Source organism: Bremia lactucae (genome assembly GCF_004359215.1).
Source record: "Bremia lactucae strain SF5 chromosome Unknown BlacSF5_NotPlaced_49_SHOA01000009.1_1371882bp, whole genome shotgun sequence".
Classification (NCBI taxonomy): Eukaryota; Oomycota; class Peronosporomycetes; order Peronosporales; family Peronosporaceae; genus Bremia; species Bremia lactucae.
The window spans coordinates 587,630-606,049 of record NW_027152062.1 but is presented as its reverse complement, the minus strand read 5'-3'; the positions used below and the strand labels follow the sequence as shown (position 1 = coordinate 606,049).

Sequence of the window (18,420 nt, the reverse complement as noted above, 5' to 3'; positions counted from 1 at the left end):
ATATTACTCAAAGTTCCACTGCGAGCTCGACTTCATCGAAAACTTTTGGAGAGCCGCCAAGCGATATGCCAGAAACACTGTGATTATAGTTGGAAAATTAACTGGTAACAGTTTCAGCTGCCTTGGCCTCTGTTTCACTAGACGAAATACGTCGGCACTCCCGAAAAGTTTTACGATACATGGACGTTTAACGGAAAGTTTTACCGGAACAGCAAGTCAGTATGCGGTGAAAAGGTACAAATTCCACCGACGTGTACTCAATTCTATTTTGATGGATGTGGCTGTTATACAAGATAAATAGTGAGTGTCAACCTGCTGCTTTTCTGAGCATTTTTATTGACAGTTTATTGACATAATCTGCAAAAATTCATATCTGTCAGGATAAAAATCCCTATCGGTAGGCGGCCAAATTTTCTCCGGCCTAGGCAAAATGCCAACATTCAGAAGACTTTTGCGATGCTACTGCTCCATGAAAAGCTGAAATTATAAAATTTCGAGACTTGTGGAGGGAACTTAAGGCATACTTTTTGTTCTTTTAAGGCTTTCGTTCCTGTGTAATTTGTACTCAGTTCAAACCTTAGCGATTCTTGCGGGGCCACTACAGCTGCTGGTTTCAAGTGTCATGCACTGTTTGAGCGCATATATTTTGAAAATTCATGCTGTCTAGTATTAATAATATTAACAACCGTTAATCTGAACTTAAACGTGCCAAATAAATCCGCTTATTTTTTCTACTTATTCGCATGTCTATGCCTTCAAATAATATAGGTACGTTGTGTTTTTGTTCCGATGTAGTATAGGATAATAGATCTCCGACTAATTAAATAAGGAACATAGCTCAAATTGTTAGTGTATGAGTTCAATTTAATGCGGCTCAAATATAAACGAGCTTGAAATTGCTACATCCAACTTCATCCTTGTACTTGTCAAACATTTCTTGTAGCACAGCAAAATATTTTGAGTGAACCTTGTCAATGTCGTCTTGAGTGGGCTTTTTGATGTGTGGAACAATAAGGGGTTCTCCCACCACAATAGGGATGTCTATCTTGCGTGGAATTGGCAACAATCCGCGGCCATACGGAAAGTGTGGAAACGGGAATGCAAGCTTTTCTATAAACCAGCGCTGCAGTATTGGGGCTTGGACGTTATCCATCAATTCACCCTCCTTAAAACTCAGCACAGGCACAAGCGGTACGCCATGCTCAATAGCAAGCCGAATAAAACCTTTGTGATGGGTATATACGCGCACCTCATTTTTTGCTGACTGCTGATGAAGCATTTCAGCTTGGCCTCCAGGTACAACCAACACACTTTCGTTCTGGCGTAGCGTATTAGCAAACACCGTTCGGGAAACTTCACGCGACCCATAAAAGTGAAGCAAGTCTCGGGCAAGCGGAATTTGATGTAAAATACTTGCCGTCAAGATGTGCGCGTAGAAGTTTGGAAATAATTGTCGCCATTGCGCAGTGAATTGAAGCCACATAATGGAGATTGGCATGATTCCATGAGGGTGGAAACATAGAACGTATCGCTTCTTTGGATCAAGTGGAGCCATGCGAATAATCGTTCCGCTAAAATATCGTTTTACCGTCTCAAAAAGAATGCTACGACCTTTCACCCAGCTTGCACGCTCTCGACATCCTGTTTGTTGGGGATTTCCGCGGTACGTAAGCTCGTAGATATAGATAAAAATCGTAATCAGCAACACAGGCACAAATGCGGCCCTTTCATTGATGTAATGATTGTATGTGGCTACGGCAGGGATGCAGCCAGTAATAATCTGGGGTAACACATACTTCACATTGTATCGATTGACTTCCTCCAAAAGGCCATTTTTCGAATCTTTTATATACAAATGGGTCGCGATAGAGCGAGAAACCACGATACCAAACTCCACACAAGTCGTAAGAATGCCGTAAAAGGCGACACCTGCAGGGCTCAAGTTTGTGGTGGCGGCAAAGACAACGCAAACCAACGCATTTGGGGCGTACTGTACGTTAGCCAATCCTCCGACAACAATCACACCGAGACACTCATCCGCAAAGTCGCGCAGACGCTTGTGCAACGTCAGCAAGAAATATTGCATTGAGGACGAATCAATTGACGCCAAATCAAAAGTCTTCTTTGTTGCCGTTCGTTTCATCTCCTTTGCCGTCTCTTCGGAAATTAGATTGTCCGCTTGAGCAATCTTATCAAGACGTTCCAGTGATTGGGTTGACTTTTTGAATACCAGCAGCGATATCATCATTCCAATCTCCGCCATTATATATAAGGAGCCAGCCACAGCCATCGCACCAACAAACAGTTCCAGCTCAACTACGGTCAGTGAAAGTAGATATACCACCTGCAGCGCAGCACCAGCACCGAAACACGTCCACGACATAATTTGAATTAAAACAAAGCGCGCCCCACCCATAAAAGGCTGATAAAATTTCCAGCCATCTTTCGTCGACAGCACTCCACCAAGACCGTAAGTGTTGAATAAAGCCGTGACAAAGAGCGCAAAAGAGCCTATTCCCGTTGCCAGCGGATAACCAACGCTACTTCCAGATGGACTAGGGTGCAAGCGCATGTACTCAGATGCTAGCGCCAGCATTGTCGCACCAACCAACAACAACATATTATTAAAGTTGTTAAGTTGCACGACGAATCGATCTCTCCGACGCTGGAGATTGCGATCCCGACGCTTGTCCAGCGTTAGAACAGACGAAATTATGAGCACCTCGGATATGAAGGCTGCGACGGCCTGCCCAGAACGACTTCCAGGTAAGCAGAACTGAAAGTTGCTGATTTTACTGAAATTGGAGCAGAAAAATTGCTGCCCCACGAACAGTATGTACAATGTCCAACCAATGCTCTGATAAATAGCGAACATGTAATTGTAACGAATGCCCCTCGCGATCTTTTTGATAAACGACAAGGTGGGCGTCAGTGGTGGCGCAGCTGACACAATTTGAAACATTTCCGTGGGAGCGTGTGAGATAGAGATTGGGAACCACGCCGCAGCGCTAGTGGAGGGCACAATCAGATGTAAAGCCCATTGAGCAGCAGCATGCGTGTTACTCTGCAGGACACATGTCAGCAGAAATCTTGGATGGTGGTGCATAAGCTCCGCTAACACAAATAATGTGAAGGCACCAAAAGAAGCAATAGTCATCGCGAGCAGGAATACTCCACGCGCACTCATATGTTCTACCGGGACGGCAGCAATGGCCTTGTCTTCGTCGTCCAATTCTACGATGGACTTTGGTGACGACTGTATTGTGCGACGGTTTAGCTGTGAAGCATCCATCGGTTCAAGTTCTGCCTTATGATAGGCGTAATCGCGAATGAATACGCGTAAACGTCGCAACTCGTAGCTGACTCTGCTAAAACATGTACAGAAACAGAAGTAGAGGACAAAACCGAATGCTAATGTAAAAACAAATTTTTATGATAAATTTTGTTGACGGGTTCCCCCACAAAATTATATTGTTCGATATCTAAGAACAACTTTCTCAGTAAAGGCTTAATCGGATTATTTATAATTCATTTTATGAACATTTAGATGCCATTAACGGATTGAGTATATTACAACTTTTCTCACTTATTAACATTTTATTAAAAAAAAATTTTATTCTTAAGTGGAATTCTCAAAAGAAACGGACAATGTTGGGAAATAAAAATTATGACATTTAATTGTACTCCGGAGTATCTCATTAATTTTACCGGCTCAAGACGTAAAGCGTATGAGCACCAATCGGAATACAGACATATCGTCACTTACACAATACAAGATTTGGTCATCCAACGAAATAACGGCGGCCAATTCCTTACCATGCGTAGCGGAGCAACCTCGCTCCTTAAGTCAGAGGAAGACTTAGACTCAAAGAGTCACGTAGTTCTATAGAAATAATAAGTACACAACTCAGTGAGTCGTACAAGCTCGTAGAACTTAATAAATCCTAGTACAAGGGACTCGGTAGTTTGTAGAATCAAGTGACAACTAATGACCGAGAGTTTATACCTTGGGAAGGCTTTGAATTATCACAGATCATTGCGCAAGGTTTAGGAAGGCACTTGACGCTTTACTATGGCTTGCGCAGTGATCTGTATGATATATTAACAATAGATAAAGTTTAGTCCCCCTTTTGATTATGAGGCACTTGAAACTATAAGATCAAACGGGGAACTGAACTTTATTTAATGTTTAAAATATAAAACCTTTTCCTAGTTACATTTAAAATAGATTTCGGCCACCAGATCTATGTCACTTGTATTACCCATTGTAAATGAACTTTTGATGATATTTTCTATTTAAAAAAGAACAAGGGTATTTACGCATAGTATGAATTACACCACATTAATGGTTTACCAACCGAGAGTGCCCCATTACACACTCGTCCATCATATTGTCGACATCAATAGTCGACATTCGCTATCGTTCCTCTTTGAGGTTGGATATTGAACAGCTAAAGTTTCATTTGTGCTTTGCATCCCATTTGTTTTATGACATTTAAGCGACTCGTAGCTCCTTCCTCGGAGATGATGGATACGTGGACTGTAATAGTCACAGTCCGTCTGAGGAAGATAATGAAGAGCCCAATTCAACTTGAATTGGCGTGAAGACGAAATTCGTCGTCTTCGAATCCGTTCCCAAAACGTGGCTTCGCGGATGCTTTGACCGTATTACGCTGGATAGCGGGCCTTCGGGCCAACAAACAACGAATCCGCTCGATCTATAGCTTGAACAAGCTATCCTTAGGGAGGAGCAAGCTCGAGGCGGGACCCTTGGAAAGCAAAAGCTCGTTGTGAAACTAGACTCAAACCACTTTGTGCAGAAGAGTGCTTTGAAGAGGTTGCGGACCGTAAATTCGTCCTGGCTAGATCTCGATTTTTAAGGGACTTCCCCTGATGAAGCTTGCTTCACGCACCGCTCACCATATTATTAATACGTCGGAAGTCTTGAATACATTGTGCAGCGCTGCTAGTCGCACTGCAAGACAGCCCATGTGATCAGACCAGACCCCATTGCCCCGTTCCTGCGATGGTAAGCCGCGTTCCACTCCATATCTCCGTATCCTGCTGCTGAATTCGTGCTGATTGCCTAGGTGCAACCGCTTTGCTACACGTCTGTCTGGTAGCGAGAGCATATCCATATCCGTGGAAGCCAATACACGAATATAAATTTCGAGATATATCATGGCTGTTTCTTATCCCGAAAATGGTCCTAGTCTTTATCCGCGACCTCAGTGTCCTGACACTCACTGGCGTAAATGTCTAACCAAGTTCCTCCAGTTGAGCTGCCTCCTCCGATCAAGCAGTTGCCCCTAGCGAGTCAGCATCGTAATGGTAGGAATCAAGTATTGAAAGCCCCAGTTCTCAATGTACTTTGTCCATACGAGTACGCATGTCTTCTCCTTTTAGTGCCATTCATTCCAGGTAAGCATGTCCATGCTGGACAACGTAAAGGGACCTTGATTCAGCTGTAAAACCAACATGATAGGGATGACTCGGTTGGAACAACATTATTCGAGAACGTTTCTGATATCGTCACCTTGCAACGCTAGGACAATCCCGGTTATGTGTGAACCACCGTTTGCCAGGTAGTAAGTCGTGAAGTACGTGTTAAACATGCACACTTCCATCGTCCTGCACGGTTCAATCGTACAAATGGCTCTCTTACATAAACTGCAGTGCCCGATGTGTAGTGATTTCAGCTCAGAAGGAACTAGGTTCCGGTATCCTCACATATTGCATTCGCGTGGCAATATAATGGGCATATAGTGCCACTGTAGCCGCTGGGATCGTTGACAGTGGTTCATATCCAGGTACATCCGTGCTAAGACCTGACCTTGTTGGGGATGCGAAATAGCCTGAAGATTAATTCCTGCTATCAACTTTACCCCGTCGATTTCATTGCTCAAGTTAACGTCTTGAGAAGGAGCATTCTCTTCTAATAATTTCATGTGGATGTCCACTTCGTCTGGGAGTGCTTCCTGGTCTTCTGAGCTATCAGCAAAACAATTGTAGCGGTACCGTATGAAAGTGGCAGTACAGTCAACACCTGTTGTGTTGATCGATCCTCCGCATTCTCGTAGCCACCACTTGATGTTAAGGGTTCTGTGACGTCCCTCCTCTGCTGCTGCTTAAGCGTTGCCAGATCCGCACTTAAACTGGAAGCACTTAACTTCTCGTCATTTGTTCGTCGCGGACCTGTGGCAGTACCGGGTGTGTCGTCTGCGTGAACGTACCCTCCGTATCGTTGCTCTCCATGATGGGAAGAGAAATTTCCCCCGATGTTCGCGTTAATCTCCTATCAGATGGGCCACGACGCCCATTTTGAGTTCTTTCATTCTGGTCGTCGCACTGCGTCCGGACTACCGTCCAGCTCGTCTGGTCTGTCGTACCCTGCTCACGGTGTCGTCTTGACCTTCCCGTGGCTGTGTCTTCTGGTACCGGTACTCCAACCATGCTGCATCTGTAGTACTATGACCTGCCGAATCTGCTAGAATGGGGCAGAGACCATCCTCTGATAGTGGAGAAGTATCACTTTAGGGGATCCGATAAGAATCGATGTCACGTTACGAATCGATCTCGGACACTCGAATTGACTGAAAATAAAGGTCCAATAAACATTATCGTTCTCGGCGAGCCCACGTGCACTAGCGCCCCTGATATCGGAGATCTGCTCCCCCGAGAGTCTACTAAAAGCCAAGTGGAGCATCTTTATATCAAGCTCTTCAGTTCCTAATAACCTTTTAGCATAATGACGCGCCACTTGTGGTCCTAATTTCGCCCCAAGAATGTTGCTGGTCGCACTGCAGAGTCTTATTATGCATCCCCGCATTTTGAAATTCTGACAATAGGCTGCCTCGCTCTTGGATATGAAGGCAAGGGATAGCGTATGCTGCACATCGAAACCATTCGCTGTACCACCGACGCAAAATGCTTCATTAACCACTTCTTTTCTATGGTCGTTGGCTTATGCAAATTCCTGTAGCACCTATTTCCGTGTTAGCGTTTTGCGGAGCCCGACCCGTGCCGGTACATCCGCTATTAGTGATTTTTCAACATAAGTTTGATGATAAGTCATTATAGCGTTGTCCCCATGGTGTTGACAGACCCGGCCCGTGGCTGGCCCTGGAGCTCAGTCTTATGGAGTGAAATGGGGAATGAATATATTGAATAGGAGTTTTAAACGTGTTAGGCTAGGCTGGTGCAATTAATAGGAGATTAGTCTGGCGCAATCGTCTTGTTCTCGCAGCTCATCTAGAACACCACCCATGTCAGTGTTGTAGGCGGGCACGTCGTAATGCGGCCACGCTCTACTTAGACACACACCCTTGCACAGCGAGGAAGCGGTTAGACCGTCTTCTCTTGCGTGCAGCATGTTAGTTGTGGTGGGCGCGTTAGCGACCTCACCTAACGCACTAAGTACTCTAGTAAAGTGTCTTCACGGGAGCGGAAATCCTGCTCCTCGTGCGCACTTACTAAGTAGAAAGTTGTTTTCAGACTGATTTATGATTAATCGCACTAAAAATAATTACCTATTTTTACCAATCAGAATGTCATCTCTATCAATAACACCAATATGTATTGCGATCATATCTTTCTAGATACCTCGCGTAACGGATGACGCTAGGCGTCATCCCTCCTAATGTGAATGCACCTATGTGCATCACATACACAAGGGTTGGTCACAAATGTGAATTACACCCGAGTGGTGCGTCTAATTACTTCATTTAAGTAATTGACCATCCCCATAAGTACACCAACTGTACTTAACGGGGACTGTGTAACATTAGGGCGTGCTTACCAGAAAGGCGGAGAGCCTGCGAGTCTAATCTGCGCTCTACGTAAGCTTGTTATACTTTACCGTCATCGGCCGTAACGAATCATCCGCGTGCCGCGGGTAATCCTTTATTGCTACCGCTTTAACAGCGTTATATTTGGGCCTCACTGCTTCCTGATATCTTCTCCCTTTCGTCGGGTTGCAGTGGCCGCGTCAAAATTTAACAAAAAATTGAGGATAAATTATCGATTCTATTTTATGGTTAACTAGCCTATCTGTAAATAAAAAGCAGAAATTTATCGATTAATTGTGCTTTCTTCGTAGCCTTGCGAGATCGCAAATTATGCCCTTTAATATCAAGTTAGAAAAGTAGTTGTCAAAGATGGCGGCAGATGAACATTTAATTATAATTATTTAATGGTGGAAATGGGTGCAGTTAACATTTTCCAGAAATATGCTAAGCAAAGAGCAAGAAGTATTACAAATTGCGCTCACTAGAATTTATAATTTCCCACACTTCAATGTCTGCTGCAATAAATTGAGGATGGTACTCATTTGTGTCAATCTCTCGCAGCAAAAAGTTTTTCGCCTCCATAAGCTCCCAGAATCTCTGCTTAGGATCGAAATGCTGGAAGTGGCGACATTCATAGGAAATGATGATACGAGTGTGTGACCTGCTAAGTTTTGTTAGCGCCTCCACGAGCGGTTCAATCGGGTACAATCGTGGTAGGATGCAGTCTGATACCAGAATAAGATCTGGGTAAACATTTTCAGATGGAAGGATGAGATTCTCGGATGGAAGCAGCCCCCATTCGTATGTATCAACTTGAAGTGTCACGTGCTTGTTAACTGCTTCATCTTGCTGCGCCAAGGCTACGTTTGCCTCCATGATAAATCGGACGTTGTCCAAATCTGTTAGCACGACCCTACCAGCTTGGAGAAGCATCGCCGCCGAGATACCAACAGCACCCGTTCCGCTTCCTAGTTCTAGCAAGAAAGGATTATCGGAATTCACTAGCTCTTTTACGGTATGAGCCGATTGGTATTCCAAGTACTTTATTAGCACACAGGCGGCAGGCCAAACTGTGAGGCCCGTGCCAAATCCATTTAGTTCTCCCTGTAGCACCTGCTTGATACGCAGCGGCTTGTTATTGATAACCTCGAGAAAATACGGCGCCATAGAAAAGGCATCACGCCACGCCAGTGTTTGCCATGCCGCTACTTCAGCCAATTTTGTACCGCATGACGGCAGCAATGTTTGTCGATCTCCATCGGCCAATTGAGCTTTAAGGCCTATGTCTGTGTTCACTTCATCTTCGGTAAATAATATTTTAATCAATTGAAGTGCTCGAATTTTATCCTGCACGCCCAGTCGCAGAAGTTGCATAAACTTCCTTTTATTTTCAGCGTCGGCCATTCCGCTCTTTGCTTGTATTTGTTAAAAGAAACTAAGTTTCATCTATGTGACGACGATCTTGCGACCTCTCCAACAAAATTAAAAAATACCACCATACAAATTATCAAATTAGACAAAGTAGTGAAGATGACGGCCGCGCGCGCCGGCGAGGCCAATGTTGCGCACAAAAATCTTCCGCTTAAACCGCAAGTGGTTCGCATCGAAGTTCTGGGTGACGAGAAGGTGGGTAAGACGTCTCTCATCTGCTCTCTAGTGTCACGCCGCTTCAGCGAAAAGGTGCCCAGCGTACTACTTAACGTGCAAATTCCAGCCGAGGAGAGTGACGAAAATGTTATCGTATCGATCACAGACACGTCCTGTAAGTAGATATTTTCCGTCATTTGGAAATCATGGTACACTTACTAGTGTTTGCTGCAGCCCGCATATCCGACATGGTGCGCGTAACGATGGCAACAAAGCGCAGTGATGCAATCTTGCTAGTCTACGACCTAACAAGACCTGAAACATTCCAACGGCTACGCCGCTGGCTTGATTGTATCGCCAAGAGCAAAGAAATTCCTGTCGTGCTGGTCGCAAATAAGGTAGATATAAACGCCGTAACACCTACCACGGATGCTCCTTACGCAAAGCAAGTGCTGCATCTGGTTAATACGTATCCTGTAAGCAGCATTGGAGATAATTTTGCTGAATGTATGCTGAATGTGAATTATACTTGCTGCAGTTCGTCGTGTCGGAGGTTGAGTGCTCAGCGAAAAACTTTACTCAAGTAGCACAAGCTTTTTTTTTTGCACAGAAAGCTGTGCTTTATCCAGTTGCACCACTTTACAATGTAAAGACGCGAGTACGATGCTGAGTATTTATTTTGACAAGGATAGTATTAAGGACCATTATATGTATTGCAGCGATTGCAACCAAAGTGCTTAAAAGCGATTAAGCGGACATTTCGCTTATATAATCGCGACGGCAGTGGTACTTTAAGTCGAGAGGAACTTAACGAATATCAGAACGATTGCTTTGGTGTGCGTCTTCTCAACACAGAGATGGATACGCTACTCGAGTACCTTTCGTCCGAAGTACCTTCCGGTGTGGCTCCTGATCGGAGTGGAATGTTTTTAGAAGGCTTTATATATCTTTGGTGGCTATTCATCGACCGCAACCGGCCAGAATCAGGCTGGCAGGTGCTGCGTAGTTTAGGTTACAGTAACGAATTGCATTTGAGGATACCCCCGAAGCGGCTACGACTGCCTCCGCACGAAGAGGACCAGTCTGCGCAGTTAACCGCTCAAGCTGTCGAGTTCCTTACGAGATTATTTCGTCAGTTCGACGCAAATAAGGATAACAATATCGCGGAGAACGAGATTGAGGCCATCTTTTCAATATGCGAGGATGAATGTGCACCTTGGACGACGTGCTCGGCGATCTCATCACCACTACTCTTTGAAAAAACTTTAGTAGGTGACACTTTGGCGCTGTCTCTGTCTGCGTGGCTAGCATGCTGGAGCTATGTGGCGCAAGAGAACCCACAAAAGTTGGTTGAAACTTTGTTTTACCTAGGCTACAACGATAAGCTGGTTCCGGCCGTCGAGTTTCTTAAGTATATGTGCACTATATGGTTGCACCTAGGCTTCTTGCTTAACATTATGTGCTAATAGAAGCCGGACTGTAACGCGCAATGCCATGAAAATCGAGCGAAACGTAGTTTCATGCTACGTTTATGGATCGTCTGAATCGGAAATTGACTATTTTATTCGCAGCTTCGTCGGCGGCGCAGAATTAGCTATCGATAAAGATCAGATAATTATTTCTCGTAGCATCGGCGCTGTGCCTGATGGGGATAAAATGAGATACCTATTCGTAAGTGAGATATTTTTGTGAATGAAAGACTCGGCTTAGAATTAATTTAATTGCAATGCGTGTAGATTACGCAAGCAATATCGGATAATGAACTTGAGACCAAGGCAGACGTTATACTTTTCATACTGAACCCAAAAAATGAGTCAAGCGTAACTTTTGTGGAGGAGTTGGATCAGAAGTTACCAGCATCAATTCCACGGGTGGTGATTAGCATCAAGCCGGAGAAGGGAAACCCTAAGCTTTTGGAGAAAGTGAAGGAAGGTATTGAAAAAGCCGGTAGTTGCCATTTTGTGGATGGGCGGGTCGAATGTGCAATTGATGCCGAATGTGCAATTGATGCGACATTACAACTTCACCCGACGTCACTTAAGTGTTACGAATCGCACTGCATCAAAGACGAGGTCGCTTGCGCTCTCGTGGCTTGTGCCCTGCGACCGTACGTGCTGTGCTTTGCAGAAATTGTAGTTTTTATGAATAAGTATATGATTCCATCTGAATGCAGGCCCAAGAACGCACGTTTGAAGTCATCAGGCATTTGGCTGCCCAGTCGAAAAACAGGCTTATTTGTGGTAGGACTGGCTACGGCAGCCTTCGCCGTGTACGTCGCGAAGCCGGAGAAGAGCAAGGGTATTGTAGGTGATTTTATAGCCAGATTTCGTCGTTAATTAGCCTCGTAAAAAATACATCGTAATAAAGAATTCTCGACTCCAGCAGAGTACTATTGCAACCATGGATGCGAGCGATTTCACGAATTAAAGTCAATTTATGTTGATGCTGCAAGAAATACATTTAAACACATTTCGTAAACAAGTATCAACATGTAACGCGCACCGTCAAATGAATATTATTACCTATAACAGGAATAATAATGGAGATCATTAAAATTTCACTTAAACATTACACACACAATACTGTAGCGGCAACGCGCTAGACGCGCGAATGGGCGCCCTAATAAAGGGTTCCACGCTAAGCCTGAGAGGTTCATGACCTCGAATGGAGAGCTGTAATGTAGCGGAACTACCTCGCTCCTAAAGTCAGAGGAAGTCTTTCAGACTCAGCGAGTCACTAAGTTCTATTCAACTAATGGGTTTAACAGCTCAGGGAGTCGTACAAGCTATTAGAGCTTAAGGAATCCTAGTTTAAGGGATTCAGGGATTCGTTGAACCAAGTGGCAACTAGTGCCCAAGAGATTATACCTTAGAAAGGTTTCTAACTCTTACAGATCAATGCGCAAGCCTTAGGAAGGCACTTAACGCTTTAAGATCAAAAGGGGAACTGCACTTTATTTAATTATTTAAATCTAAAAACCTTACCCTAGCTAATTTCAAATATATTTTGGCCGCCAGATTTTATCTGGCGGCGACCACATTTGTTACCCATAATAAATGGGATTTAAGTAACTAACTATTTTAATATTAGATAAAAGGGTATTTTACCCATAAAGTAAATATACCACAACAACGGTTCTCCAACCGATGTGTGCCCCATTACACCCTCCTCCATCAGACTGTTGACACCGAGTGACAATATTCGCTTCATTTCCTCATTGAGGATGGAACTTAACCGCTCGGTTGTTTTTATCATTCCTTTGTCTCATGACAATCAAGCGTGAGTCACAGACTCTTAGTACCTTCCTCGACGATGAGGGAATGGTGGACTTTGAAAGTCACTTTCCATCAGAGGAGGAGGAGAAAGAGCGTCGTTTTTTCACGCCTTCTCCTCCGGATGAACGTCGGCGGGCAGCGAATCCGTTCCCAGAACGTGGTGCCGCTGATGTTAACTGCATTGAGCAGGACACGGGACCCTGAGTCCAACATCATTACGAATCCGCTCGATGAAGAGCAAGAGCAGATAATCCTCATAGATGAAAGAGCTCGTCGTCGAGCTGCCGAGATAGCGAAAGCTAAAGAACATAGTGAATATAGATTCACTTTGCTTAGTGCGGACGAGCGTCTCGAAGAGATAGCGGGTCATAGCTTGGCTATCTGGATCTCTGGTGACCCGGCGAGGACGCCGGAGGAGATCGCTGCCCGCGACGCTCTTCATGAGCAATACCTTACGCGAAAGGTAATGACACGAAGCCAGTATCTGACGCGCTTACGTGATCAAGCCCGTGGGGCTTCGGTGACCTCCATGAGGGAAATTCCGATCGTTTTGTTTCCAAACGAAACAAGTAGTGCAAACGAAGTCTCATTTGAGAATTGGGTCCACCGGGCCCGCCGACTTCGTAATATCTGGAATATCAGAGTCTGCGGATAAAGGTGATGTTCATTTGGAACGGAAGCTTCGCTTCGATTTCGCTAAGCTTAAGGCCAAATGCCAGTTACGTTCGGCATTTATGCCACAAAACGAAGAAAGGCCTAGCCGATATTTCAGTGCTTCGGTTGACCGTACAACCATGGATCGAAGACGCACTGAGGCTATAGATTCACCTTATCCCAAGTTTAGTGGTGGGAAGCGTCGTTTGACGCGAGTTGACCGTGAGCTTAGCGCTCAAAATCGTCAACGGCGTAATGGCAATCTTGCCAAAGAGGTACCTCGAACTCCCAAGATTTTCAGAAGAGGGGTACCCTAGCCACTTCACCATAACTGGTATTGACCCTTACGACGACGTCGCTTTAAAAGATTCTCCACATGAAACTGAAGGTTCCCCCGCGCATCAAGCAGCGCGGGAGGGGGCCGAAATTTCGGCGGAAGCATTTGACGCTCAACGGCACGAGGTGCAATTCTTACGAAGTTGCACCTCGTGCCGTTGAAAGACGGTCCCGTACCGTCTCAAAAGAGCTCTCAACCTGCCCCTTGCTCGGGTTGAGAGCTCTTTTGAGACGGTACGGGACCGTCTTTCAACGCTGGTGCGTCAGCAGCCTCGTTTAGAGGGCGAGCTGGACAACCTGACGAGGATGCAGTAATCTGTGGCACGACCGCCTGTCTCGACGCAATCGCCTTTAAGTCCACGTGGGAAGGGTCCGAATATGGCTTAAGCAAGCCAACGTAGAACACTGGGTGTACGCAGCTTGCTAGGAAGGCTAAGCGTATAAGCTCGGCCCTTCTTGGCCACGACCGTAAATGGTCCAATAAAGCGTGGGCGCAATTTGGTCTTGAAGACCGCGGAAACCAAGATGGTAGGTAGATTTGAAGCGTTTAGTAAGACTCGGTCTCCGATCATATGAGAGTTTATACAGCTTCTGCCTTTGGCATCTGCTTTGTTCCTTTTGTTGTCTTGGCTATCATCCATCGTATCCCTTACATGTCTTAAGACACTAAATCGCGTCGCGAGAAACTCGCTTACTTATTTCCTAACGGAGCATTAATCTCCAGCGCTTTGGTGTCTGAGCACACCCGCTGCGTAGAACGTCTTCAATGACGCGATTGACACGTTCAGTTTGACCATCGGTCTGCGGATGGTCCGCAGTGGACATTTTCAATCTGGTGCCAAGCACTCAAAAAATTGATTTCTAGAATTTACCCGTGAAATGGGGGTCCCGATCAGAGACAATTGCCACTGGCAAACCCTGTTGTCGATACACGCGATCAATAAACAGCCTAGCTGTACCTTCACCATCAGCGGAATCCGGCACGGCCGCTAAGTGAGCCATTCTGCTCAATCGGTCAACAAAGACCACTATGCCGGAGTTACCGGCTGAAATTTTCGGTAGACCGAAAACAAAATCCATACTAATGGACTCCCAGCAACCTATGGGGACGGGAAGGCTCGCCAGTGGCGCAGCAGCATGCGCAGAGGGCTTAATCCGTTGGCAAGTTTCGCATGTGCGAACATATGTGCTGACCCATTTATAAAGTTTGGGCCACCAATAACTCTGGCTTACAGAGCCGTAGGTCTTTTCTCTACCTAGATGACCACCAAGGACAGTATCTAGTGCCTCATAGAGGATTCGGGTTTTTTAAATCCTAATCATGAGGAACAACGACACGCGGAGGGTCCGCGGTGTCTGTGCAATAAAGCAACAGGTCGTTATCGGTAGAAAATCGATGTAACCTTGCACGCAAACGTGCCGACAATTTATTACCTGAACCAGAGTTCTTTAGAGCTCGTAGCAGAGCTACACACTGTTCATCCTTGGTGTAAGCCGAACGGATTAATTTAGAAAGGGGCGACATGATAGTCATTAAATGAGAGAGCTCATAATCCGGCCTGCGTGATAACGCATCGGCCAAAGCATTCTGCTTGCCGGGCTTATACTTCGCCTCAAAGTTGTATTCCGCGAAAAAGGATAGCCATCGGGCAATTCTCTGTGAAAGATGGGGCGACTAAGTTGCCGAGCGTAATGACGCGCGATCTGTATATATCATAAACGGCTTAGAGCCGAGCAGATGAACTATGAATTTGACGAGAGCGTACTTCATAGCAAGTAACACTTTGTCATGAACTGGGTAGTTCTTTTCCGAAGCTTTAAGTTGTCTAGACTCGAACGCAATAACACATGTATGCCCATCAATATCTATTTGTAACAAAGCACTGCCAATGGCAAAATCCGATGCGTTAAGACGACACTCAAAGGCCAATTTGGGTTTGGCAGTGCCAGAATCGGGGCATGGATAAGACTATCCTTAACTGCTCGACCGCACTCATCAATAGACATTTCGTCTAGCTCTAAAAGAGCATGTAACGAAGGGATTGCCGCAAGGCTACCTTCCCCCTGAATGTTACCGGTTACACCAATTACAAGCGTTTGTAATTGCTCACTCGTATCACTTTGTGAGGGTATACACGCTTCGTGTCCATCCTGTCTTGGAGTGGCGGGCCATTCACGTCCCCAATTTTCCAGCATGTATTGGTTCTATACAAGACTTGGTGTCTAATTTGACATCCGACAAGGAGTTAAGTAACTCAAATTCCTTATCCAGCGAACGTTTACTTGTCGCTTCACGTGCATTAGAAGGGTTTGACTTAAACTGCCCTGGCGAACCGCCAATAGTGTCACTATTGACACTCAGCGTGGTGCCACCTCGACCGACCACACTCGGTGGACTTAGGCGTGCCACTCACGTATCTCAGGGATATCGCACCGTCGACGATTCGGCCTTAGGCCAACAATGCTTTCAGCATTCAGTGAATCGTTATTACAACGAGTGTCACTCGACGGAGTACGTGCCGTTCCACTTATTTCTGCTGAGTCGGGCTCAGAACTAATGTTTTTAACTTTGAGAGTTTATTAACTCAGACATGCCAGTGTCTAAAACACTGACAGACTCATTCAATGATCCGGGCCAATAGCGCTTTTGTTGCCTAGCAAAGGTGGGTTCATGACTCTCCAAAACTTTGCTAGGAACATTGCGCGTGGCCTAAGGTCTTAGACCTCCAATCGATACATGGCTCATGGTGTTCTAACCAGGCCATACCAAGGATGAGATCATATCTCAAATCCAAACCAAGGACGAGGCAGTGTTCCATACTGTCAAATTCCAGAAACTTTGGACGTAAGTTCAATGGAACTTTAAGAACAGTGACACGAGTCCCAGTCGCTGAGCGAACAGTGATTGTATCACCTTTATACGCTTTAAGCGCCTCAAAGTATTGTTGACTTCCTTCAAGGGAAGGCGTCGAGCTTAATTGCAAGACGTCTCTGAGTCAATTAAAATGTACCACGGCTTATCAAAGCCCTTTACAGTCGCTTGAGCGACTAGCAAGCCAGACTTGTATTCTCGCCTCGTGCCATTAAGCATCAAGCTAATTGGGGCTAGGTTCTGTTTATTCTCACCTCCTAGAGGTTCAACAGAGCCTAGATCTTCCCCAGTTGGGCGCCCCGCACTTACTAGGTGACGTTTTCCCGCACCGTACCAGATCTCGGGTATAGGTCGGAGTTGGAGCCCTTTCAAGCTTTACGCGAATTTCGTAGGGGGTAGGCCGGACGTAAATGTATCGTGCTTCCGCACATATAACATCTACGGATGGTCTTATGCTGTTCCACAGCTTGTAGAGCCTCTTCTCCTCCCTCAACGAGGTTTGTATCCATGGGTTCCGCTCTATTAGACGGAACCCATGTAATCGAAGAGCTTGTTCGGTAAACAGGCGTGCTAACGCGAGCAGACTTAAATTCGAACTCAGCGCTAGCGCTATGGCAACTGCCTCTTCGAAAGTAGCAGGATGAGATCGGAATAATTCCGTCCGGCAACGCCCTCATTGAGACTACCTATAGAGACTGTTACTACATTTGCTTCTTGCACCGGGTCATTAGTATAGATGCAATGGGAGTTCTCAACTCCTGGACAAAGTCCACAAGTTTTTTTTGCTCTGTCGAGTCGCTAGGAGCCGTGCTCGCATGCAAAAAGCCTGATCAGGCGGTGCAAACATGCTTGTCATTTGCTGTTTTGGCGAATAAGCGTCGTTTAAGGACGTGCTGCACGATAGTGCCCACTGCATGGTTCTACCTCCAACTTTGAAAATGGCCATAGCCACCTTTTGCCGTTCTGTTAAGAACAAGGCGGAATCAATGGACATTTCCATCTGCTTAACTCAAAAAGGGAGATTTTCTTCCTCTTTTTCCTCAAATGTCTTCACATTAAAATAAATGGCGAACCCTCGGCTCTGAGTCAGGTACAGAGATGTACCGGGTTGGCATAGATGCCGCTAAGTGGTCCTGTATCTGACCGATCAGGGAGGCTTCGTATCGCATAATGGTTTCAAGCCTTGCATGCAGGACCTCTGGTCCCTGGGAGATAAAAAAATCCACGTGTTCAAGCCCAAATAAGGTTTTGAGCGTTTCATAAGCGGCGCGTTGCGCTTCTGACAGTTCTGGAACCTCTTCCATTCTCGTAAGGGTTTAGTCTTATAAAGACCCAGGCGTAGATTGACTACGAGTGCTACCAGGTGTAGCGGGGCTACCTCGCTCCTAAATTCACAGGAAGACTTCCAGACTCAGAGAGTTGCTTAGCTCTATTGAACTAATGGGTTTAACAACTCAGGGAGTCGTACAAGCTATTAGAGCTTAAGGAATCCTAGTTTAAGGGATTCAGGGATTCGTTGAACCAAGTGGCAACTAGTGCCCAAGAGATTATACCTTAGAAAGGTTTCTAACTCTTACAGATCAATGCGCAAGCCTTAGAGAGGCACTTAACGTTTTACGATCAAATAGGAGACTGCGCTTTTTTCAATTATTTAAATCCGGGAACCTTACCCTAGCTAATTCAAAATATATTTTGGCCGCCAGATTTATATCTGGCGGCGACCACATTTGTTACCCATAATAAAATGGGATTTAAGTAACTAATTATTTTAAAATAAGATAAAAGGGTATTTTACCTATAAAGTAAATGTACCACAACAACGGTTCTCCAATCGATGTGTGCCCCATTACACGGTGTCAACAGTCTGATGGGGGAGGGTTCTCCAACCGATGTGTGCCCCATTACATCG

At 45.4% G+C, this 18,420-nt stretch overlaps 4 protein-coding genes across 4 annotated transcripts; 1 reads left to right on the top strand and 3 right to left on the bottom strand.

Annotated features, from left to right (window-relative positions):
* Nucleotides 1-874: 874 nt before the first annotated feature.
* Nucleotides 875-3,292, bottom strand: CCR75_000501 (uncharacterized protein; the record flags this gene model as incomplete). Its single annotated transcript, XM_067958608.1, has 1 exon — nt 875-3,292. The coding sequence occupies one exon, from the start codon at nt 3,290-3,292 to the stop codon at nt 875-877; it is 2,418 nt and encodes an 805-aa protein (XP_067820258.1).
* A 2,434-nt stretch (nt 3,293-5,726) lies between these two features.
* Nucleotides 5,727-6,453, bottom strand: CCR75_000500 (uncharacterized protein; the record flags this gene model as incomplete). Its single annotated transcript, XM_067958607.1, is given in 3 exon segments — nt 5,727-5,986; nt 6,019-6,219; nt 6,234-6,453. The coding sequence occupies 3 exon segments, from the start codon at nt 6,451-6,453 to the stop codon at nt 5,727-5,729; spliced, it is 681 nt and encodes a 226-aa protein (XP_067820113.1).
* A 1,799-nt stretch (nt 6,454-8,252) lies between these two features.
* On the bottom strand, nt 8,253-9,191 carry CCR75_000499 (uncharacterized protein; the record flags this gene model as incomplete). The annotated part of the gene is made up of 1 exon (XM_067958606.1): nt 8,253-9,191. The coding sequence occupies one exon, from the start codon at nt 9,189-9,191 to the stop codon at nt 8,253-8,255; it is 939 nt and encodes a 312-aa protein (XP_067820079.1).
* A 126-nt stretch (nt 9,192-9,317) lies between these two features.
* On the top strand, nt 9,318-11,801 carry CCR75_000498 (uncharacterized protein; the record flags this gene model as incomplete). Its single annotated transcript, XM_067958605.1, has 7 exons — nt 9,318-9,549; nt 9,609-9,850; nt 9,913-10,032; nt 10,094-10,785; nt 10,844-11,045; nt 11,111-11,481; nt 11,548-11,801. 7 exons carry the CDS (start codon nt 9,318-9,320, stop codon nt 11,708-11,710), a joined length of 2,022 nt encoding a protein of 673 aa, XP_067820078.1. The 3' UTR covers nt 11,711-11,801.
* Between the last annotated feature and the right edge of the window lie 6,619 nt (nt 11,802-18,420).